Source organism: Gambusia affinis, linkage group LG03 (genome assembly GCF_019740435.1).
Source record: "Gambusia affinis linkage group LG03, SWU_Gaff_1.0, whole genome shotgun sequence".
NCBI lineage: Eukaryota > Metazoa > Chordata > Actinopteri > Cyprinodontiformes > Poeciliidae > Gambusia > Gambusia affinis.
This window is the reverse complement of record NC_057870.1, coordinates 8,723,962-8,749,951: the sequence shown is the minus strand read 5'-3', so window position 1 is coordinate 8,749,951 and position 25,990 is coordinate 8,723,962. Positions and strand designations below refer to the sequence as shown.

Genomic DNA, 25,990 nt, shown 5'->3' with positions numbered 1-25,990 from the left:
GCTTAGATTATTAATCGCCATGTTCAGCTTTGAAAAATTTCTATTACAATAAAAAGAAAAACGATGTAAAAAGAACAATGTAAAAAAATATATATTATGCTAAAATTAAAAATCTGTCAGTGGTGTGCATATAATATAATAAGTAATATATATGATTTTGACATTTTTAGTAACTCATGTTCAGATCTGACTTGCTTTCCATCCTGTAGCTTTTAATCAGAGAAAAATGTGACCACTGGATTTGTCATTAGACGTCAGAAGTGAACAAGATCTCATGTTTGCTGTAAAGAATGCATTTCTGAGTACAAGACGAAGTCGTCATCAAACACTTTTAAAATACCGCAGCAGACTGAAGAGGACAGCGCAATGTTATTTTTGGTCAAATTTTAATTTGGGGCCTGAAACATTTCAAATGCTGATCATATTGAAAACTCATCAGGCACTGGGCAAATTCTCCTTCTCTCAAAAGCCCACACTTCATTGTGTCTCTATTCACACTGCTGTAAGCTTCTGATTTGCACCACTGGTTTCCATTTTGTGTTTAATTGCGCTGTCTGTGTTTAAGTGTGTGGACCACTGATGCATCGCCGTGGAATCCCGCTGTGGCTTATTACTGCCAGGCTCCACTATCTGCTGTTCCTAACCTGCTGGGTCATTTCCGGCTGCTGTAATCTAACATTAGCCTCAGCTTTCACCGGGTCCCAGCCATTTACCCCGCTATATATTATAGATGACCCCCTGGAAATGGAAGAATCCCAGCAGACGTGGAATTAATTTACAGCAGTCCTCAGTTTTAAGGAAAATTGAATCAAAGTCAGTGCCACAGACGGAGAGGGGTTTTATGTTGCTCCATAACACTGTCACAGTCTATAAAACTTAAATGAAAAGCTATTTGATGATTAAGTGATTTTTTTTTTTTTTTGTTATTCTTTGGTATCTCTTGGCTTTCCTAATAATCATTTCACTCTAAAGTCGCAAAGTCTCCTAAAGCCTAGGCTTTTTTCAGTCGAACCTAATCCCCATTTTTTATATATATATATATATATTTATTTTTGAATGAATGAATTTCATTTGCAAGCTCACAAACACACGGTAAGTCTTTAGAAACCGAGCTGACAGCGCGTGTTCGTATATACTGTGGGAATCCGCATGAATGTGAAACGTGAAGTGAGTCACGTCTGCGCTCATCAGGTTTCGTAGGAAAACTCTAAACAAATGTGACGTTTAATTTTGCAGAGATCCCTCCACTCCAGAGGTAGATCCTTCTTTTTTAAAAGAGAAAGGGGAGAAAAAGCTGACAATCCTCAGTACTAGCATGGCTTCAACACAAAGGGGATAATAGAGGAAGAAAAAAACAAAAAAAAAAGGATGCCTTAGGGTTCCTGACTATTGAAATGAAGGATATCGGGGAGAGGAGCCTTTGTCAAAGACGGCACCAATAGCAGAAGGAGAGCGGCTCACAATGAGGAACTTTTGTAAAGCTTTACAATTAGATGAAGTAATTTAAGTTCACCTATATAAGAAGTCCTGTTTTTTCTGTACAGCACAGCCATTACAGCTGTCCTTGGCATCAGAAGGAGCTATTTGCAGAGTTTAGTGTCAGCATAAGTTCAGTACAGCTTGTATAGTCCATCCATTGTACTTTGGTGAGCTCACAGCGTAAAAGTTACCTTGTAGTTACCCTAATTGGTCCCAATTACCAACACTGACAAAGGTGTTGTGTGTTAGTGTGTCGGTAAAAAAACGTTAAGGTTTCTGTTCAGAGTAATGAAGTTGTGGCTATGAACTTAGGAACCAGAGATGTCTGGACCATTTAGTTCAATTACAGTCTTCTGCAGTGCAGGTGAAAAATTGGAGGATGTGAACTAATTGGGCATTAAATAACAATATGCACATAACGAACGAATGTGTCTCAGAAGCATCTGGTCCACTTATGGTAAATTTACAGAAGCTTCTTGTTTTATTTCTGCATCATTTTTAATAGTAAGAACATTAAAATAATTGATAATTAACTGTTGAATCACAGACAATCCAGATCTGATAAGATTAACAGTCTGCTTGTTATTTTTGACTCATTCTGCAACATCTCCTAGAATATAGAAAACAATGCACAAGACATCTGTTTTATTTGCATTTAAACACAAATGATCCACCCAGTCGTTCATCCATCAGGCCAGCCAGCTGGAATCCATTGATTACAGACTTTGGTACGGATCAATTTCAGCATTCGGTTGGTTGGTTGTTTGTTTTTTTTTTTGCCAAATTGTTGGATTGATCCAGCCTGATCATGACTCCTGAATTGAATTTGATGATGAGGAATCTGTGGAGGAAGCTGAAGATTAAGGCGACGGCAGTGAGGTCTTCCAATCAAAACTCCTGGAGCTCGTCTCTGAAGATAAATCGTCAAAACACCAGTGAAAACATACTGATAGCTCATCTGCAATTAAGAGTTTGACTGCTGATCATGTTTAGAAATAACGTTTTTTTTTTGTTTCAATGACTACTGATAATTGTGTAAATGATGTTTTGTTTGATGATTTATATTACAATGTAACTAAAAATAGATACATGAATAAATACACATAATCTCTACTACTACAATTTTAGATTACAAATATTACAATTATTTTATTGTTTTCGAGTAAAAAAAAATAAAAGTACATGCAGTTTAAAACACTAGTCATCTAGTATAATACTTTGAATACTTAGTAAGTTGTTTTACAGTTAAATTTTACTTTCTTAGGTTACAATTTGAATATTAAACCTTTCAACAGCAAAGTTGATCCAATCACAGGGTGAGAAAATTAAGGACAGAATTGATTGATAAAGAATTTCAAAGCCACATGTGAAACGTCACCCACGGCAGACGTAGACTATCTGTAAATAGAAATCTTGTAACAACAGGATCCAGCGAGGCACGAATAAAGAAAAGGCTGCCAACAATGACGAGCGCTAAGCGCAGTAAACAAAGCACTATGCACTGTTAAAAATAAGAAGATGCAACACACAACGTGGCAATCTCAGAAAATAATATAATTCAAAATAGGTGTGTTGTGAAAACAAAAACGGAGAAACCTGCAGTGCACAAAGAAAGAGAAAGAATTCAATAAAAACAGAAGATTTACCTGCAGGAGATGTAAATTTTTCCAACTAAAGATAACATGGACTAGAAATAAGCATTAAAAACAGATGAAGATGAAACTTACCAAACCAGAAAGCAATTAAAGCCATTAATGGGAAGAACAACAAGATAAAAATCAAGCTCAACAGAACATGTAATAGAGGTGTTATTTTGATTACTCCAGATTTCTTCCTCTGCTGTTTCACCAACCAGAGACACACGTTGACAAAACTTCTGCATATTCTTTGGAATACATTCAAGTTGTTTCATAACAAATATGCTCATTTTTAGCATTTTTTATTTTTTTTTTTACAGTACAACTATGGACAAAGTCTGGATGATTACAACTAGAACAAACAATAAAAGGAGACGTAATATTGGAGTTTCCCTACCAGGGTAACAAGTAGTTCCACCAAGTTGCAGGCAGTGTCTTAACGCTGCAGCGTTTGAAAATATCAAATTTATCCTATGAAAGAGTAAACCAGCCAATCACAACGGAGGATACTATCTCAGTGGATAACACCTTAAATATAAAAGCTCACCCGTTTCCATCGGCTCCCTTGTTTCTGATCTCTGTAAGCCGCTTTCTGCCAATCAGCTTTTGTGTGCCATTCCCTTGACCTTTGTTGTCTTTTGTTTTTGCAGGACACGGAGATCCTGAACACGGCTGTCCTGACCGGGAAGACAGTCGCCGTTCCAGTAAAGGTGGTGACCATCGGAACTGACGCCTCTGTCACCGACGTCTCTGAAACGGTGACCTGCCGCTCGACGGATGAAGACGTAGTGAAGGTCAGTAAGGTGAACTGAAGCGTTGCTACCCTAAACAGACAGTGTTTACTGATGATTTTGATGGGGTTTTTTTTGTTGTTGTTGTTTTGTTTTGTTTCGACATCACCACCTTGAATTTTGGGCAGCGTCAAGGTTGAGTTTGTTAAAACATGAGAAATCGCAAGTGTTGTATTAATCTAAGTATATGGCTTAGAGAAATATTTACCTAGTAATTAACTTTGTCACAATTGTAACTGTATGATGATGATGGGTTATACTTCGGGTTGGTGTCCTGCTCTCCAACATGGCCTCCCATAAAGGCCAGATCTGTTCTGGCTTTTACGGATTGTTGTTTTATAACTCAATAATAAACCTCTCTGCAGCTTTACCCAGGCCCGTACTGGGCTTCATGACGTTGTTCTCTAACAAACCTGTGAGGCATTAAAATAATATCTAGAGTCAGACTGAGACTAAACATACATCTGTACTGTATTTAGTACTTAGATGAGTTCTAAAAACAACATCCCACTGGGTTTTATTTGGAAGTCTTAGGGTGAAGGGGGAAGAGATGCAAATGTACAAAAAATATAATGTTTTACGACTTTTATTTCCAGGACATTTAAAAATGATTTATCCTTTTGTTTACACTTCACAATTATTTGCTACTTTATCCTGCCACTTAAAAAACTAATGGCACACATTAAGGTTTGTGATTTTAACGTTTAAATGATAAAACGTTAGAGGTGTATGGGTACTTTTGCAGCTCACTGTATGAGACAATCCCCCGATTTTGTTTTAATAGCTCCAGTTAACATTATGTAGTGAACATATGTCACTACACAGTGAAAAGTCTCCTGCAGTTTTAAGAATATGATCTCAGATATCAGGGGCTCCAAAGAAGACACTCGGCGTGCAGAATTTCAACAACTCAATCAAAAAGCAAATATTTCTTTACATCTGCCTCTATGGAAAAGAACGTCTTTCTTCTTCTCAAGAAAGAAGTCCCTTCGATGTACCAAGACAGAATAGAGCAAATAGTTAATGTCATTTAAGTGACACAGAATGGATCAAATCAAACTCTGGAACCATGAAATGTTACGTTTCTGCTAACGATGCACACATGGACATAAGTAATCAGAATAAATGGCCAACCATAATTAAAATTGAATTAATTGCTTTTGTGCTCCTGTAGACAACATGTGGATTATTTAATCTGGATACATTTCAATCAAGAAATTTTGCGCGTGTAAACATAACTAGTGTCCCTGCTCTGGTTTAGGTTTAACACAGCAGGGAGGATCGACTTCAGAGTCAAGTTTGAGAAAAGTCTGCTGCTGCTGAGATACTGTATGTCTCTAAATCATGTTTCCACTTACAATCTTCGATTATGCAAACATAATTAATTTAGCTTTATTTTGGGAAGCACCCAGTTTGTGCTGTGCAGAATATGGTATATTTTACAAAGTTCTACTATTGCTGCAACTTTGAAGGAAACAAAGCGCTCCGTCTTTTAAGACGTATTTTCTTTTTACACCAGTGTTGCCGTAATGTAGAGATGGAAACGAGGTTTTCCCTTCATTATGTTTGAAGGCACATGTTGCTTTCCTGGATTCAGATTTTGACAGCTAAGGTTAGGGGCATGACTGGTAAGGCGGTGTTGGGAATATGTTGTTTGCGTACATTTGCATCTCATCTGCCCACTGTAACTCCACATGTTGCAGCTGCATTCTGTATAATGAAGCCATGCCTATTAAAACACTGAACCAATTCTCAATATTTTAAGCAGAAAAAAACCAAAAAAAACAACAACTATGTGCCCCAACATTTAATTTCAGCTCTTTCTAGCCTGGAACTTTACTGTTTACATTTGCATTCACCAACAGGTCTTGCACACACACGCACACGCACACGCACACCCACGCACACACACCGCATCCTGGCGTTAAGTAGATATTTTAGAGCTCACCTCTGACTCAAGAGTGTTGCTGCTGTGTTTCAGCTGCTCACAGGAATATTAGAACTGAAACGAGCCAAAACAACAACACAAGCACACTCTTGACGGTGTCTATTCATGAGTTCTTTTGGAAAGCCTTCCATATCCATGTTAGCCATGAACCCAAGGAAGGGGTTGTGAGTGAGCGTTCACAACCCCTGCTGCCAGGGAAGATGGCTAGGGGATGGTAGGATGTGTGCACGCCTTCCAGTTGCACTGAAATGAGCTGCAGCTCTATGCAGAGCAGTCTAGGCAGCTTGTCATGTTAACTGTGTGAACACGCCGGAGACGGACTCGCCCCACCTACACGCTTTCCACTCCCTTGCTCCTATCTGCCGTGGATTGCTCCTATCTGTCTGGTGAGTTGTTAATTTCCTGGGCTAGATCCAGCGACAGCCCTAATGTTCTCTGTAAGTATTCTCCCGCTAGCTGCCTAATCGGTTTGATTAATGTGGCAGCGGATCCTCCTGGACGTCTACGTTACTTTGTGAGGCAGAATGACAGAGAGCATGCAGCGCAGAGAGGTAGACCTGCCCTCGGCCTGGGTGGGACACTATGAACGTACGAGACTTTAAAACGCCTGCTCGTTTTTGTTTATCGGTGAGACCAGTCAGAAGGCAGGATTTTCTATGTAAATTGAACAAGAAAGGCTGACATGTCGTTCTGTATTTCTGCAAAAAAAAAAAAAAAAAAAAAAATTATCCAGCTTTAGAAGTATACAGTTCCTGTTATATTTACTGGCACATGAAGATGTTACAAAAGTCTTCAATTAATTCATCTATTACTCAGCTTGGGTGTCAAACTAATTTTTATTTAATTTTTTTTGGTCAATATCAACATCATGAATGTCCTCTAAGAGCTGGTTGTGGAAGAGTGTATCAATAAAACTCTAAAAACAGATTTATAATGGTATATTTATTTTTACTTTGTTAAACTTTTAAAATATTGTCGCTCTCTCTGTATATGAGGAGAACTAACTAAAATTTAATTAGATTTTCTTTTCACATTGATGTAATTTGGCACTATACGAATGAAAACCGAGTTGATTTGACTAATAAAATAATATTTTAGCACTCAGCTGTTATCTTGAAGTTCTGTTTATGTGCCTCTCTAGAGCCAGATCTGGCCCACGGGCCTCGGGTTTGGCACGTTTTAGAAATAACCAGCCTTAAATATGGTGATATTTACTCAGTTGAGAACGAAAAAATCCATTGTCCTGAAATTTACAAAATCAAAGGTGTCACAACTATTTGAAAGAGCATCACTTTGGAGGTTGCTAGAGCCCTTTTTCCACTGCAGGGTCCGGCTTGGTCCAGCCCGGCTCCGTTCGGCCCGGTCCTATTGGTGCTTTGGCCCTGGTCGTTTTGCATTGAGCACGATACGTCACATAAATTGAATTCTTGCCAAAGCGACCCAAGTGACCTCCCCAACGACCGCAGAACTGTTTTCTTCTTGGGTCTCCCATCCCATTTTTTCTGTATGCGCTCATGAGCGAGGAAGCAAGGGAAACATTTAGCTCACATTTACATTCACAAAAAAAATAAAAATAAATCTCATCTGAATGTTGTCTCCTTTCACAATAAGATCATTTTTTATTTCAAGAAAAACTCAATTTTTATTGGCCACGAGTAATTTGAACTTGAATATTCTCAGCTGAACTGCAAAATGTTTAAACGTCGCTACCCTGATTGAGCTAGAGTGACGATGCAGAGGAATAGTCTGAACTCTCTCTCTCTCTGTGTTTGTGCCACAAACTTGTGAAATGTTATTGGAAGGCAAAAGTGGCTTGTATAAAAGTATTGACAGTGTGAGTACCAATTAGTTTGGCACCTGCAGTTTTGTTAAAAACAGACATGGGATTTCTTTCTCTGCTACATCAACATGTTCAATTTAAAGGTTGGAGTTTTCAGCATGGGAATATTCTGCTGCATTAAAGGTTAAATAAGTTTATTGGCTTTTTGCATAATCCCAACCAGGAGTGTCACTATAATAGCCGCGAAATAGCAACGGTAACAGAGTTGAAGAAGTAAACAGTATTGACGATTGGTATTTCATTTTTTTGTGGCCTATTAGCGTCACAGAACCGAGCCAGATGCTGTGAAGATTTCTGCCGAAATGAAGCCGAGAAAAACGGCAGACATGTGGGAGCTGTCAAAGGCACGACTGTCCCAGCAGAGTGCAGTTAAAGAGGGAGAGCTTCACAATGGAGCCTGCGAAGCAGCACAGAGTCCTCTGATATCTATATCGGTTCAAATTCTTTCTTTGGGAACCCTTGTGGAGTCCAATCTGCTCCATGACAGGCGGTAGTCAGGGGAGGAGAGCGCGGCCTTATGGGAACGTTCAAACGCCTCATTAGGCAACTCCACCAGTCTCTTTTACATTGGCATCCTGCAGCAAAAGGGCATAACCAAGGTACTTCTTTGTCTGGAATGTTTATTCACTGGAGGAACACAGATTAAACACCCATTTAACGTGTGCATGTCCTCCTCGGTTTTGGGGAATTCTCTGGTGTTTGACTGTCGTCTTAGAGGAAGGCCTACAGCATGCCTTGCAGCTCTCCCATAAGGCCTTTTTTAGCATCCAAAGAGTTCTGTTAGTTTTAGCAATGTTATATATTTTTCCAGCAGAAAATTTTGTTTTTGTTTATAAAAAAAAAAAGGTTTATATCTTGATTTCTATTCCTTTTACCTTTCTGCTGTAAGAGGTATGCTTATTTCCATGACTGAAAGAATGAAATGCCCAATAAAAGTATGAAGTTACATCAGGAACGCCCCACTCACTCACCTATGCATTATGCAAACGCCAGCCCAAACAAAAGCAGAGAATTTGCATTTGACTTTTTTGCATTTGACTTTGTAATGCAAAGAATGCTATGGCAGCTGACAGTGAGGAAGCGGAGCAGTGAGAAGTGTTGTCCAGAAGCAGCAGCTTGGAGAACTGTAAACCTAACCCTCTTTGAACTGTCCTGTGGAGAGTCAAGTCTGGCTTCCATTCACAGTTGCAAAAAATCTATTTAAAAAATTTGCAAAACCTTCAGATAAAGGTACTTTCTGATCCAACTTTGACCTGGACGGTTGCTGATCTGGACATCCGTTCAATCTATCAATCACGCTTTATTCATCAAAGCCCCTTTTCACACTATTTCACCAGCACATTCACACAAATAATGTATTTTAGCTATGCGGTGGTTGTGCAAATCTCACTTTTCTGTATAATCCGTGTGTTTTGCTCATGAGGGTTCAACAGAACTACAATAGTTAGTAGCTGTCCAAATAAAAGTCCATGGACACAATTTCTAATTCCTCTCAAACTCCATGGCCCTGCTCAGATCTGGTGTTAACATGGCTGATCTGACCGGCAGCAGACCCACCTAACAGTGACGGTTCACGCCTGGTGTTAAAATCTCTGCTTTACATGCGGGTTGTCAGCCAGGTCCACTGGTGTTTCTGTGACTTAATAGATACTTTAAATAACTTAAACTACATTATTATTCACACAGGGCTTAGATTAATCTCAGACTCACCTTGTTGCTATATGTCACCTGTGTTGGTTTGAAAACAATTTAACAGAAGAAATCGGCTGAGATCGACAGAATGTGTAGCAAACGGAGGACACATAAAAAATAAAGCCTGGTGTACAAAAAAATTTAAAGAAGTGTTTTTGTTTTTTTTTTGTTTAACTCCACAGTCACTTTAGTGGGTCTGGCTGTTCACTCCCTGTGAGAGCTGTCTGTCCTCACTGGGCCTTCTCTCTTAGGTTTGGGTTAATTGTTTTGTAATCCTTCGCAAATGGAGTTTCTCTCACAGAAAGATTTTATTGTGAGTGAGGAGAAATCAATCTTTCTCACCGATTTACTTCTGCAACGTCACGCATCTGTCTTACATAGATGATCTTTGCTGGTAAAATGCAAAGTACGTCCTTTACGTTGTTGTCAGCGTTTTGGACATTTATTCCTGTTTAAAAGATTATTTGTGTCAAGAAATGAGCCCATTCTATGAATCTCAAGGTCATTCCATGAATCATCTCGGATCTCAAGGTCATTCCGCTACACTTCTCATCACTATCCAGATATGGCACTTCCTTCGTTGTAGCAGGTGGGACTCAAAAGGTTCTTTTTGTTTCAGAAATGTTTGAGGACATGAACACTAAGAGGCATCAGATGCTTGTAGTAAAGGTAGATCTACAATCAATCAATCAATCAATAATCTGAAAGGAAAACTAACCACATCAATCGCTATCAACCAAGGGCAACATTTTGTGGGGATAGATATTTTGTTCTTTATATAAACAGCCTGCACACATTTGACCTCACACAATATGACATGTTGTATTTCAGGGCTGTAATTTACTCTGCTGAGCTGTGTGGTTCAAGGTCGGATTTATTTATGGAGAAAGTAGTAAAAAATAAAATAAAATGTCAAAATTCACAGCAATTTGAGGTTCCTTCCTTCCTTCCTTCCTTCCTTCCTTTCTTTGTCTCTTTCTTTCTTTTTTGTCACTTCACTTCCATAAGTCGGCCAACATTATAAAACTTTAAGCACATTGTAGAAAGAAGTAGTTATTTTGATTCCTATATTTTATGTGGTGAATATTCTAACCTGAACTGAGTTGAAAGCTGACTCATATGAACGATTTAATTCTGTAAAGGGCATATAATTAATCACGACTGTGTGATCTTGAAAAACAGATTCCCAAATAAAGCTTGTCCTCAGACCTGAGAAAACCACTCACTGAGAAAAGCATAAATCACTAAATGATGATGTGCAGAACCACTTTTTTTTTCTACAGAAGATGGAAAAAAAAAGTTTCTTCTATTACTTCTTAATTTTCAAGCAGTTTTATTCAATGCAGAATTGCAGAAATGGGCTTTGATTTTAAGCTCACTATGCTGTACTTGCATCATATTGTTTCCTTGGTTTCTTGCTGGAGTTTGCATCAGTTTGTGAACAAGCATGCATGTAGATGAATTAAGATTAAAGAAATAAAAACACTGTTAGATATCTGATTGCAGTTCCAGTCTAGCTGAAGGAAAAACCAAGTTTCAGTTCTGTATGAAAGTTCACTTTAAACTTTCTCACAGTTTGTCATGTTACATCCACAGACTTCCGTGTATTTTTTCTGGGATTTTATGTGAGAAGCCAACACAAAATAGTGAATCATTGGGAGCTGACGTTGTGAGACCCTTTGACAATGATACTCCTAAATGAAACACAGTTGCCTTCAGCTTTACGTGACCTGGCCGTGTGTTGTTTAATCTCATTATAAATAAATCTCAGAGGTTTGTTGGAGAATCTTAGTGAAAAATTAGCATCACGAAGACCAAGAATCACACTGGATGCATCAGGGACATATTTGTGACGAAGCTTTAAAACTCTCACAGTGCCTCGTTCCAGCTCTTGGCTCGCAAAGAAAAGAGTATGACACGACCGCAAACCTACCGAGACAGGACCATCCACCTGAACTGACAGGGCGACTAAGGAGAGCATTAATTAGAGAAGAAGCCATTAGTTGTGCTTTATGCAAGTGTGGCAGTTTGAAAGCAATTGGTGGAAAAAGTTCCAATAAGATTATTTTAAAGGTTGTCACAAGCCATGTGGGATGCAGAATATATGAAACCAAAATTGGACTTTTTGGTCTACAAACGTCGCCCTGAACACACCGGCAGTGGGGATCCTTCAGCTCAGTATGGAGAGAGAGAGAAGCTTTCATCGGTTGCTTGGAAGATTGATGAAGCTAAAGACAGAAAGCCCCTGAAAGACAATCTGTTGTTGTCTTCAAAAAGAGATTCAGTTTTTATCAAGATAACTCTGCAAAAGTTGTGCAATAGTATTGACTCATGCAAGCTTAATATAAATCCATCTTGCGTCCTTTTTTTCTTTCGCTTTGTTGATTTTATTTGATTCAATATTACAATGAAATGCACTGAAGTTTGATTTTGCAACACAACAAAATTAAATAAATAAAAAAAAATGGGTAGAAATCCTTTTTCAAGGTATTGTACCAACAACAAACTGTAAACAGGATGAATGCCGCTTTCATATTTAGATGTAAACTATCAAGTAATGGCAGCAAATTCCCTCCTTACATCCAACCTGCCCTGAATTTAGAGGGAAAAATGTAGTTCCACAAAAGCCCAAATTGCCGGCTTCTTGTTGGAGATGAAAGGCGAGATTCTCACACAAGGCTTCGACTTTATTCTGTCACATGCAAAGTTTTCTTGCTATTCACAGAGGAAATGCTGCTGTGGCTTTTTGATGAATGAGTATTTCCAGTTTTATCTCACTGTGGAGAAATAACTTGGAAGGAAAGGGGAGAGATATATCCCCAGATCATCTAATTCCAATATGGCTCCAGCTACATGATAAGATCAATAAGATTGACAAAGCACCCAAAAAGCAACAAAAAAAAAAAAAACGTCTCCAATGTGATGCTGATTAATAACGTGTCTGTGGTGTGTGAGTCCCTTTGGACTGTCTACGTTATGTCTAGATAGACGAAGAGGAGGAGGACTGTGGATAGAGAGGAGAGAAGGATAAGAGAAAAATTATGAATTTAAAGAATCAAAGCAACAAAGACGCAAACAAAAAAAATTGTCCCATTCATTCCTTAAGGTAGTTTGCAAAACAAGTGGTTCAGAGTTGGATTATTTCATCTGCACAAAGCTGCTCTGCTCTTTCTACTTCGCATCGGCTTGCTTCTTTTCACTTTGAGACCCAAACGCCGCCTCGCAGACCGATGTCCGGTTCAAAGAAGTCATTGCAGCCCTTCCTCCACTGAGTGTCAGCCTCATACTAAGGAGGACCTTTCATCTTGTTCAAAGTTGTTAGAGAAATACTGCTGTATATCAGGGGACAGAGCTCAGAAGAGTAAAGCTATAGGACAGAGCATGTGCGTGTGTGTTTCTGTGTAATTCGGTGTGTAGCTGCTCAGCGCGGCTGTCAGAGGAGCTCCACGGCAAAAGCCGCCTTTTCCTAATCCCTCCCTTTGCTTCTCTCCCTCCCCCCCTGCGCAGGTCTCTGACAGGTGCGACTACGTTTTTGTGAATGGCAAGGAGATGAAGGGCAAGGTGAAGATGATGGTGAATTTCACCTACGGGTACCTCAGCGCTCAGCTGGAGCTCTGCGTGTGGATCCCTCGCCTCCCGCTCCAGATTGAGGTGTCGGACACGGAGCTGAGCCAGATCAAAGGGTGGAGGGTGCCCAGCGCCGCAGCGGGTCAGAGGTAAGGCTGGACCCGGGGCTTCGTCAATCAGCTCTGTGCTACCTCATAAAGCATGTGAAAAGTATGCACTAATTCTCCCCACAAGTAGAGCCTTATTAGTCCCTGTTTAATGTCTGGATCGAACATTTATTTAAAGCAGGAAGTAACTATTCCTGCTGTTGGTAGAATAACAGAAGACGTTGTTATTACAGATGTAATCGGTCATCAATGACATTTCTATATATATTTTATATAAATTAATTATATAAATTAATTTTGACACATAAACCTAGTTACCCCAAACACTGCATATATTTAATGTTAGTTTCAAGGGTTTTTGCTCCAGTAAATTACCCCTATTTTTGTTTTTGGTTGATGATTTATTGCCTGAACTCTTAATCAGTTACTCAGAACAACTCCGTTTCTCCAAGCAATTTTTTTTACAATACACTTTTGCATTTATTAAGTATAGAATAAAACTGAAACAACGATTAATACTTAAAATGCTTTAAAAACAAACAGTGAAGGCGTTATTACTTGTGTAATTGCAAATAACAAAGACTGAGTAACTAGAGAAATCTTTAAAGATTTTGGTTTGACTACACATTGATGTTGAAGGACTGCTACACTCATTGATGGAGTTGACTTGTCACAACTGTTAAATAATAGAGGAAAACGAGCTATTATTAAGTGATTAATTAGTAGCAGTAGCCATCCTGTTGGTTTAATGGGCATGGTGTTGGTTTAATGGACATGGTGTTGGTTTAATGGGCATGGTGGTGGTTTAATGGACATGGTGGTGGTTTAATGGGCATGGTGTTGGTTTAATGGGCATGGTGTTGGTTTAATGGGCATGGTGTTGGTTTAATGGGTATGGTGTTGGTTTAATGGGCATGGTGGTGGTTTAATGGGTATGGTGGTGGTTTAATGGGCATGGTGTTGGTTTAATGGGCATGGTGTTGGTTTAATGGGCATGGTGGTGGTTTAATGGGTATGGTGGTGGTTTAATGGACATGGTGTTGGTTTAATGGGCATGGTGTTGGTTTAATGGACATGGTGGTGGTTTAATGGACATGGTGGTGGTTTAATGGGCATGGTGGTGGTTTAATGGACATGGTGTAGGTTTAATGGGCATGGTGTTGGTTTAATGGGTATGGTGGTGGTTTAATGGACATGGTGTTGGTTTAATGGGCATGGTGTTGGTTTAATGGACATGGTGTTGGTTTAATGGGCATGGTGGTGGTTTAATGGGCATGGTGGTGGTTTAATGGACATGGTGTTGGTTGCTCAGTGGGTAAAATGAATGCTGAACATGTTCAGCCAGCACTACTGCAACATCCAGCAGTCTAAATCTCCAGCTGCTTCTACTCCCATTTGTATTTTTTGGAGAAGAATTTCTTATGATGTTCTCTTTCTTCATTACTTTAATAATATTAAACCGGCTTATTTCGATGTTCATGTAGCAGCCGAAATATGTTTTATATATGAGCAAATTTCAGCTGATTTCTTGCCTTTCGAACACATTTTGCATGTGTTCAAGACTCGCTCACTCTACAGTTCCACTTTGTTACCCATAATTTTGTGTGTGGACTAATTTGTACGTGTCAATTTCTTGGGCCACTGTTCACATCAGGTGTGAATTGTATCCCACTGATCCCATTAGAAACATTTAAATTATACAAGATGTTGAGGACAAGTTCGTATTTCTTGCAACCAGTAAAATAATGCAGCAGAAGGTAGAAGAGCAGCTCCGTTTTGCTGGAAAAAACTTGAGTCTAGCCCTTTCTCTGCATTTTACTGTCTTAAAATACCTAGATCCATTTAAGTTTGGGGTTTTTTTTATTTACAAAATTTGCAGTCCATGGCAAATGTAGTGACCTTCTGGTGTTATAGGAGACTTTTGGAGACTCTTATTCTTCTTTATAAGTAATGAGTGCTGCAGCGACTGCAGCAGTCCCTCCCAGCAACATTCGCAGCAGGAGACGTTTCCCTCTTCTACATCCAGAATGCAAATGAACCATAGATGTGCAAAGCTGCCACTGGCTGAACTGTTGTTGTTGTAAGTTCCAACAACAACAAAGTAGACCATGACATTAAATACCAAACCAGGCTTTAAAGACCTTCTAGCTTCGTGTCTCTTCTGGGCATCCTGTGCCGGCCTTCAGCCCAGATGAAAGCAAACTACTGAAAACAAGGACACGTCTGGAGATGTTTTGGGGCGTTTTGTTTTAATCACTTCTGTGATTGTATCCCTTTCTCCGACAGCCTTAATAATAACTACAGCAGATGAACAATTTTGGAAATTAGATATTTACCTCATCTTGTGGGGGCGTGATGAACTGGATTAGATTGTTGCTAATTTCATTGTATTTATTGCACTTTTTTGATGATTGGATACCTGAATTTCCCAGTTTACTAACTAACCAACTAACTAAAGCTAATTTCCTGCTTGAATGTGTCAGAGGTCCATTCTTCTGTTTTATTAAATTGTGTCTCCTGCTGTGCGACAATTTAAGCTTGATAAGAACAAATTATAAAAAAATAAAAAAAATAGATTCAAGATTTCCACTCTGAACAATAGACTAACTTCTCTTGGTGATCTTCTTGAAGGCTTATAATCAGAGGTCTTTGAGATGCGCTACTAGCCTGATGAGTAGCTTTTGTCACGGCCGATTTGTTTAAATTCTGTCATTGAGAAAAATGAGAAAATGACAATCCTCTCTTTCCCTCACTTCACTCCCCCTGCCAGTTCTTAGTTGATCGCAAAATGGCTGACATGTGCAGTCCAGTTTGTCATTATTGTTGGCTCATGGTGGTCTGCCATTGCGTCTCTTAGTTGTCAGTGGGACAGCACATTATTAGAGCTGTCTCGAGGTCAGCCCCTCTCTCCTGAGGCCTCATCACTAGCGGCGCCTTCTGCCAGCGCTGCCATGTGTTGCCACTCTGCAGCTGCAGAAATCCGTCAGCCAACGGGAGCAACCATCACCCTACCTGCAGTAATTACATCTGGAAATGCGTCGAAGTTGGACTCGGAGTCATCCCACGCGCCACTGTGTCTCCTCTAATTATCCGTGGCCCCCTCTTATTTTGAGTGACAGAGGTACAGCGTTCAGCTAATCTCGCGGCTTGTCGAGTGTGTTGCTTTTCCAGCCGCGTGTCGGTCGGCACGCACGCCTACCGTCAGCGGGGGGACAGCCGAGGCGGGTTGTCATCGTTTGGCTCCGGCAGCATCGCTGACGGCTTCCGAGAGCTTTGTCTCACCGTGTCCTGCAGTCGTCTCTGTTTATCAGGGGAGAACAGGCATGACCTTGAATGGTGCCTCGGTGGCTGTCGGTGGGAATGTGCACTGGCCCGCCGTCCGCAAGCCCAGGAGGAACTAAGCCAATGAGTGACAATAACAAGTGGCTTAGTGCTCCCCCGACCAGTTAGGCTTGGAAATTGTGGCCGTGCTGGGGCAGGCAGCAGAGAAATTAAAAATAAAAAATAAAAAAAAGGGAAGAGGCATCTGGTCTGTTAGTGGGAAAACTGCAGAGGTACTACTGACTCGGTTTTTGACTGACTCTGCCTGCACAGCTCACCTCTTCACTGCTTAAGCTGTGCCAAAAGAGCGACAAGATAAGCCTGCAAAGACAGAGGAACTAAGTGTAGGCGGAGTACCGGGGCATGCATGACGACTTTAACACTCCTCTCCAGATATATTCATTCAGAATTAGTTTTCCCCATTATTTTTTTTTTTTACGATTAAAACATTCTCTTTCATACCACTTTTACATTAAAATCAAAAACACATGACCACATTTCTAAGAAACAACTCCGCTAGATAACTAAAAAAAAGAAACAAATATCTAATGGCTGTTTTATTAACAGCAACTAGCGAGAGCATTACAAGAAAATGACTGTCAGGACAAACCCTAGATAACTGGATGGTTATAACATTTGACCGTTTTATGATGTAAAGCACTTTGAAATGTCTTGATGCTGAAAGGTGCTATACAAATAAAATTTGATTGATTGATTGATTGAACATTTAACATGCATAAAATGAGAAATGAACAGACTATCTCAATCACAAGACCAAAAAATTTGACTTATGGTGATTTATAGTTTTATCTATGTGAAACTCAGAAGACCAGATTTTATTTTTAGCTCCCACAAACGGGATGGTTGTTTTATATATCATTGTGCATAGTCCTACTTATTTTTTCTTCTCAAGTGTTCATATTGGCATTTTGATGTTGTGATAATATGTTGTTGTTTTTTTAACTCGCTTCCTTGGGAATCAATAAATATCAAATAATAACAATAATTTTTTTTAAAAAATGCAATAACACTGCTTGTTCCTGACAAAATGCAGGGAAAGCAGCAGCACACACAAGACCAAAACCGGCACGACACATAAATATGCAGCATCTCCTTTGAAGTCAGGAGTTGACTTGGAAGTAAATGAAGTGGAAAAAAATATTGCTTTGAGAGGCAGGTTGTTCTCGGGCACAGAGCGGTATTTGTTTATTAGATTAACCTTAGATTTGATTTTCAAGGCGGTTGCACAAACGTTGGCTCAGATTTATACAGCGGATAAAAACAGACGGACTTCTCCCATGGCTTACCTGCTCCTAAATCCACCGGTGTTGGTCATCTGTTAAATGTATTCGTCTGTGTGTGCATTAAAATGCATATGCAAATGAAAATTTGGTTATTACGTTACAGCATAATATCAGTGGGTCACTTTTTTAAGAAAACTATTTTCAGTCAAAAGATATAAAATCCTGTAAAAGGATGCACAGCGCCAAGTTTTTGCCACTGACAGATTTTTTTTTTCTGTTCTGTTTTTGCTTTTCCTTTACATTTGAATGTTTCAGATCACCAAATAATATAAAAACACAAGACAAAGTCAACAAAAGTAACACAAAGCGCAGTTTTCAAAATGTTATTTAATTTATTGAGAAAATAAATGCTGCTTGAATGTTTCTCAGTGACAGCTTCTGTGCGAAGAGTGTTTTCATTAGAGCTACCCATCACCACTAAGGTATATTGTTCCACTTGTGATGATGCCATGAATCCTGAACACATAGGGCTTCTTCCCAGTGCCACGGCGTCCATTTCCAGAATCTATTCGCCATTCGCTTGCATGTGAAATCAGTCCTGCCAGCAAAGCTTTTAAGCTCTTAACTTCAAATCTCTCTGTACTCTTGGCTTTTCTGTGGCGCTTGCAGCTAACATCTTTATTCCCGTGGCTTAGCAGTCAGTCAGATTTCCTAGGGGATTCCGACAGAACGAGACAAGCAGAGCGGATAATCGCAAAAAAAAAAAAAAAACAGTTTAAGAGATTAATTTCTCTTCTTCTCCCCGTTATTGCGATCGCAACCTCTGCTGGCGTGTAAGAGAAAGGAACCAAGACAGACGATTAGAAGAAAATGTGAATGCAAGTCACAATATACATATATGATTAATAGTTGTGCCGACGTAGCTCTTTTTCGTCTGCAAGCAGCCCAGCTGTGCATCAGTGGAAGACTGGATAGCTGTAACAGCATTTATTCTCCCTGATCAACAATTTAGGAGCTGCTTCCTCAACGCCTCACAGCGCTTCATTCTGTGATTTTATTTTATTTTTTTCACAAAGGTGTTTGTTGAAGCAATATACAGAAAAGCAGTTATGGGCGAAATCTAATTATATTGCAACCATTTAAACCTAGTTTGTCAAACTCAAGGCAATTTTCCCGGTGCGAACGAGTTGTGCCGTTGTTGGCTGATTTGTTGCCTAAAGTCATAAAATTAGATTTGCAGGCAACAGAGCAATCAGGGAGGCTATTAAGTAAAGCAGTAAGGAAGTGTAAGCACATTTAGGATTCAGAGCGGGCGCTTCAAAACGGTGAGGAAGAGGCCCGGAGAAAGAAAAACGATGGCCATTCAAAGGATGGACCGTCTCTAGCAGGTTTGATCAGCAGCATTTCATCATGACTCGTTTTTTTAAATGGCTCTTTATGACATACTCCAGTCGCCGTGTGTTTGACTCGGCCAAGCAAGGAAGGTTGCTGAAATGGGCACATGAAATTTATTCAGGGAAATTAATGCCAGATTGTTTCCCCCCAGTCTTTAAAATGGCTGTGACAGCTTGAGTAACTGTATTATATTGGTTAAATTCATCTATCAATTTTAAGCGCAAAAAGGTCGGACGTTATCGTAGTAAGAACTTGTCTTCTTGCTGAAATAGGACAGTATTTTGTCAAGTGATGGTACTTGCAACAAAAAAAAAAAACTTAATTATTTTTAATTGGGAAAGTTGTTTCCATATACAAATTTCAAAAGAGACAAATTTGCATTCAGAGGATCCTCTGAATTTTGCAGCATGTTACTAAAACATTAACTAATTATTGTTTGCTTTAATGACTCCCAGCATGCTTATAATCATTTCATGTAATCCTCAGATTTAATGCAACATTCGATCAATTTGCAGAAAAGAAATATAAATAAATACATCAAAGTTACCAAGCACTAAAAGGAGAGAAAATATATATGTTATTTCATTTGCCTCCATAAATCACAAGGTGATCAAAAAACAACAAAATTTAGTCTATATATGACATGTTGGCTGAAAATTATGGACAAGAAAACAATAATGTACTTTCTCAAAATGTAATGTCACATGAAGAATGATGAATTAAACCCAGTAATGTAGTCATAGTAAGCTCAATGTTGTTGCTTCTTATTTGAATCACTGAGGCTAGAAAGTCACTTTATTAAATGACTTTAATAATATTCCACAGGTTATCACTTCTATGTAAGCCTCTCCCCGCAGAACATAAAATAAAATACAATAAAATCAATAAATGAAACATTAACAAGATCAGATGGTTTCCAGCACTGACATCTGTTTAACTTGCAATACTAAAATTAAATGGTTGCAATTGCGAAATTACTCAAATTGTAAAATTCCCTCTGATTAGTATTTGTGCACATCCAGTCTCTGGGCTGCGAGCCTCACGTGAAACACAGATCATCCGAGCTGCCAGCTAGGAGCACCTTAATCATGTCTTATCAAATCAGCTTAATCTGACAACTTTTAGTACAGATGAATCTAATCATTACGTCTTTTTTTAAATTTTTTTGTCAATTTACCAGTCATTTGTTTCAACTTCAGCAATTCATGGTTCATAAAAGCAATTACAGTGCAGAATTTTACTTTTTTACTTATTTACTTTTTTATTCCTTGTATGGAGATCCTTTCCTCCAGCTGACTGCCCTGGCAAGCAAATGCATTTTTGAAATATTTATTTATTAATTATTTAAAAAGATGTGTTCTTACTTTACATGTCCAGATCTATTGGGTTGGATGGAGTCAGACGTCTGTGCAGCTATTTTCAGATCTCTCCAGAGGGGCCAGACCAGACACCAGCCTGGACTCTGGTTTGGCCCCAACCTGAGGTCAACAGCGGCAAGTTACAAATTGAATTGTATTCAGTTCAACACAATTCAACTCAAACAACTATATTTGTCCCTGAGGGGCAATTTCAAGGTACTATAGTAGTGCAAATGGACAGGTATAGCTCCGACAATAGAATTAATAAAATTCACACAAACTAATGAATATAGAAATATAAGCACTAGTAGGTAATAAGTCCATTGTGATTTATTATGTTTATTAATCTACAGCCAGGATCATGTCATCTTCCAGTTTGTTTACATACGTTCATGCTTTCAACAAATTAAACTTGTTGCATTTTAAAAATAAACACAAACAGTTGCTGAGTGTGAGATTAAACGTTTGTTGGCCTCAATGTTGGAGCAGATCCATGACTGAATAATAAACGAAACGGAAACTGAACTGGAGGTGAAAGGGAACATGTGGCACCATTTATGCTCTCTCTCTCGTACGGCTGCCAGTAAAGCTCCGGGTTTCCCTCTGAAGCCCCAACTGGAACGGTGACATTGAGAGTCGAGTCGGTTTAAAGAAGTTGGGGCTCTGAATTACTTTTACAGCTCAGATTTTCAGCAACCTTTGAAGTGAAAAGAACTGCTTTGGAAGTAAAAAAGAAAGTGTTTCTGGAGGTTGTGGATCCTTCAGATCTTTTTTTCTCAAAGTGCGTCGTGGACGTAGTTGAAGTTCTGCCAGAAGTTGCTGGTCTACTTTGATTGTCAACCTGTTCATGGAGTCCAACCAGTTGATGATTGGTTAGGTTGTTGGTTATGATGTGTTGCGTTGCGGTGAGATGTGGACGGTAAGAAATGAGCCCTGAACCGCGAGTTCATGTCGCGCAGCAGTAATTTTGCTTTTTACTTTATCTTCTTGTCAGAGCCGCGTGGGACATCGAGGACGAGGACGATGAGGACAGGCAGGGACGAAGCTGCACTCTGCAGTACCAGCATGCTATGGTCAAAGTCCTGACCCACTTTATAGCCGAGTCAGCCGAAGCGCGAGGTCAGACCGCCTTCATGCTGGGCTCCGACTGGCAGGTGGACATCACAGAGCTTGTAGGGGACTTCCTGAAGGTAGAAGACCCCCATATAGCAAAGCTGCTCGACAGAAGGATCCTGGCTGGACAAGACCCAGGAATGACCACTATCCAGGTATAACACGAGATCTACCATAAACAAAACAGAAAAAAACAACAACTCTAATTTGTATGAGTATTTTGTTTGCTGGACAACTTTAAAGTTTGTTTTTTTTGTTATTTTTTGGCAAAATAAGCAAAAATACAGAGCTTTGAAAAGGTATTTACCCCTCTTGAATGTTCACATTTTGTCAAATTACTACCTCCCTTTCTTCATTGTATTTTGAAAGATTTTATGTGATTAACCAACACAAAGTACTACATTGTAGTAAAGTGGAATGACAATGATACACGGTTGCCTTTGTTGAAGCTGCAGGTCTTTTGTCTGCTCCATCTTTTCAGATCTAGAAACCATAGAAATCCCAAAAAGCCCACAGCAGTGGCTGTCATTAATCCTTTCAAAAACCTGTGATGCCTGTAAAGAATATTTTATTGAGATAAAATTACAAAGATATGGGTACTGAAGCTACGACCTTTATACAATACAAATGAATGCCACACCTCTCTACCATGCTTTCTTTTCACTCTTCTTCACAAATAAGCTCTTCTCTCTTTTTTCGGTGTATCACACTCAGTCCCAATAAAAACACTAATGTTTATGGTTGTAACGTGACGAAATGTGGAAATGTTCAAGGAGTCTGAATACTTTAGCGAGGCACAGCACGCAGGAACTTGAGGACAAAATAGAAACTCCTTCCTGTCACCATGAATTAATAGAGTATACTATAGCTGTAAAAAAAAAGTTGTTTTTTTCTCCTTTTCCCATAATCAGACTGACTCCATTGTTCAGCTCCTTGGCTTTCTGCTAATTTGTTTAGCATTCCAATAAGATCTTTGTTGTTTGTTTTGCACATATGGACACTTTTCCCACTATGAGGCCTTATCTCTACTGAACATGTAATGCACTCCTTATCAAACAGGGTCCAGCACTTGTGATTCTTATCCTTTTTTTTTTTTACCACAAGCTACAAACAGTAAGGCCCTAAATTTGCACTCAGCCGGGAAATAAAAACGATCGTGTAAGCCCTTTGGGCGCATTTGTGCAAGAGAAAGATTAACGTACGAGTAGTGTCTTGATGGAACATGAACACATTGTTTATTGCAAAGGCAACACAAGTCGGGAAGGCCATTGCTGTATGTGATTGGTACGTTCTCTTTGTCCAGAGTAGACAGGTGCTCGGCCGTGTGTCGCCGTGAGTTGGCCTTTTTGGGCTTGTCAGCTCTTCACTCTGACTGAGTGAATCTCAACCTCCTAATGACATCAGCAGACAAAAAAAAAAAGAAGCAGAATCTTCTTCTTGGCGTTGCGGAGGGCAGACACGTGTTCACCTCCACCGACTCTCTCGCAGACTCAGAAAACAAGCACGGACCTGAGAGCGTGGTGAACGCAAAGGTCTGACGGCTGCGATTACATTCGACGGCCTGCATGTCGTCTGATGCACGAGGAGACACTGGCACGCACATCTACGCACAGGACGACAGTCACAGCTCAGGGTTCAGCATTCCTTCTTACTCTCCCTGCTTTTGTATCCGGCTGAAATCTTTCCCTTTGTGTGTTATTTAAGGAGAAGTTTTGTCAGACAGACAGCAGCAGACTGATCTCATTGGGTGAGCCACCCAGCTGGAACATTTTTTTTTTTTTATCAGTTTTGAGGATTGTTTTGCATTAAGTTCGTCACTCTGTGGGATTTCTATGCTACATTAATCTATGGAAGAAAAAACATTTTTTCTAAACCACATGCAACTCAGAGTGATTAATTTTCTTGCAACATCTTCGCAGCCTGTCAATCAAGCAACATAGGCGACAGTGAATACCTGCCGAGATTTTCCCCTGATCAACTTTTGAAATGAATTGCTCTTTTTCTGGGTCGTGCCATGTTCGTCATACTGTTTATGTCTCTTGGGGAAGACTTAGTGTTTAGATGGGAGATGCAGAGAAAAAAAGGAATTAAAGTGCTAGTATGGAAGCGCATCCGTTGTTGTTGATGTTCCACTGTTATGGGCTAGTCAATCGCTTCTCACATGAGTAGGTGCATACTTTTCCTGTTCCATGAAAAGTATGTTTATTTGGTGCTCCAAGCATTATGATACTATAGGGGGTTTTTTTCTCTGGGGAGGGGGATATTAAAGGAAATAAGGGTAACCTGATGATGTCTAGAAGTTAAAAGATTGGCCAGTTATGAGGGAGCAGCTGCTGAGAAGGTCTTGAAATGTTCTGTTTTTTCGCAAAGACTTATCCTACCATCAGTGTGCTGAAAAATACTTGCTCCATAGCCCAAAAACATGAGGAAACCGGGTTTTTGGCATCGTGTTTGACATCAAACGCGACACATTTTGCATTATGATTCACTCTGGTTCCGAATAGTGTATGTATTCTTGGGTCAAGGGTGTGGCATTCATAATGTTTGGATGTGGTGCGTTACTTTTGCGTTCATGCCACATGTTTGTTGTTCCTTTTTAAATAATAATCAACTGACCATCAGGCAACAAAGTTGAAATGATCTATGATTTCCTCCAAATTAGCCAAATTGATCTATAGTTGAACCACGTTGGACGAATTGAAGTAGCTGAAGTAACGAAGCTATCGCTCCACCCCAGCACCTCCACCTCCTCTACTTGGATGTTAAAAGGTGCTCCCCGCCCAAGAAAGATATTACTTGATTAATTTAATCCTCCAAGTCCAATTTCATTCCATATATATATATTTTTTAACCGTCTTTTGAAATGATCTGTTTTTCCTCTGTGACACGTTGATTTTGCCTCCAGGTCCTGTCCCCACTGTCCGACTCAATCCTGGCGGAGAAAACTGTCACAGTGGTGGACGACAAAGTGACCATCGCAGAACTGGGGGTCCAGCTGGTGACAGGACTGTCTATGGGCCTGCAGTTGAGTCCAGGAAGTAACAGGGCCATCCTGGCTACTACCAGCACACAGGAAGTTCTGCAGAACCCCAAACAGGTCAGAACAGATTATATTTATCAGAGCAATCTGTGGATTTATTAGAGGAAGTCATAAAATACAATTTACGTGATAGTCTGTGATTAATTTCTGAATTTTCCAATTAAACGTCTTGTAAAGTATAATTAGTTTTGCTGTGTTTGTGGCACTTAAGGCAACAGGATATTAAATGTGCTGTTTTGTATCTGTCTGCCGATAATTTTTTAGGCAAACAAAAACACTTCTGGATCGTTTAGATAATTTTGGAAGATAAAACATACGGGTTATATGTTAATGGGAATAATCATTATCTGTTTTGAAAAGTGGAAACGGAGCTGTAATTACCTCGTCTTCTCTCCGCTAGCCTTTACGGTGTCCAGCTCCGTCTAATGCTGATTGTAATGTACGACATTAAAACCAAATACATGTAATTGCGCACCATTTAGGCAGGTCTGATTACCACAGAGAATGGTGTTAATTTCACACAGTAGTGTTTATCTTCCCGTGCATAAAATTGCAAGTTTTATCAAATATTTCAGTAAAAAAAAAAAAAAAGGAAAAGGCATTCCTCCAGACAGATGAGGATGAACAAATTGTGAGCCCTCCTGTGCTCAAGTACACACGTCCGTTTGTTTGTTCGTTCCGCACTCCCTCCCCCCCGGCGGTTTTAAACTCGCGGTTTGAGAGCCGGAGTGTGACAGACATGTTTTTTCTTCTTCTTCTTCTTCTTGGGCAGCAGCTAAAAGTGGAAACTTAATCTCAGAGCATGCGAGTGTGAAATCACAGCTACGGCACCAAAATATGACTTGTATTCAAAACGCGGCTGTTCTATCAAACTTTCCGTCTTGCTAATTTGGTAAGGCAACTTGAATTGTAGCTTCTTAGATTTACCAAGCCCTCTCATGTGTTCTCTGTGCTTTGCTACTTTCCTTAACCTCTCTTTCCCTAGCAGAAGAGGCAGGCAGGGAGGGAACAGGCATTTATCTCTACATCTCCTCGCGCACAGTGTGAAGATAAGCAGGCAGCGCTGCAGCGTTACTCGTCTGGTGGCAGTAATTAGGAAACATTTGCAGACCACAGTGGGGAGCTACTTGTTCCTCTTTTGGGATTTGTCCTTCGGCAACATTAAACGGCCAGTTGTTAGGCTTCAGCACAAGGCGGCTTTAAGAGCAAATATATGGCAAATCCTTATTGGCACGAGCAATGTTTGATGTCACCCTTTGATCTCCCTTTTCTTCCCCCTTAATCTGTTTCCGTTTTAACTTCGAGAGAGTTGCCACAGAGTTTGAGAGCTATATCTTAGATTTAATTCAAGTTATAGATTCCATCTATCCATTTGTTTGTTATCCACCCATCCATCTGCTTGTCTGCTACTATTGAAATGGATGCAAATGATAGTTTCTGATCAGTTGGTTGACGTAA

At 39.7% G+C, this 25,990-nt stretch overlaps 1 protein-coding gene across 1 annotated transcript in view; it reads left to right on the top strand.

The window, feature by feature from the left end:
• Window positions 1-25,990, top strand: part of si:dkeyp-14d3.1 (transmembrane protein 132C) — a 169,270-nt gene that overhangs the window by 140,960 nt on the left and 2,320 nt on the right. The window contains exons 5-8 of the mRNA XM_044111393.1: window positions 3,767-3,910; window positions 12,895-13,103; window positions 21,374-21,647; window positions 24,398-24,589. Coding sequence (XP_043967328.1) covers window positions 3,767-3,910; window positions 12,895-13,103; window positions 21,374-21,647; window positions 24,398-24,589 — 819 coding nt within the window. The remainder of the gene's footprint in view (window positions 1-3,766; window positions 3,911-12,894; window positions 13,104-21,373; window positions 21,648-24,397; window positions 24,590-25,990) is intronic.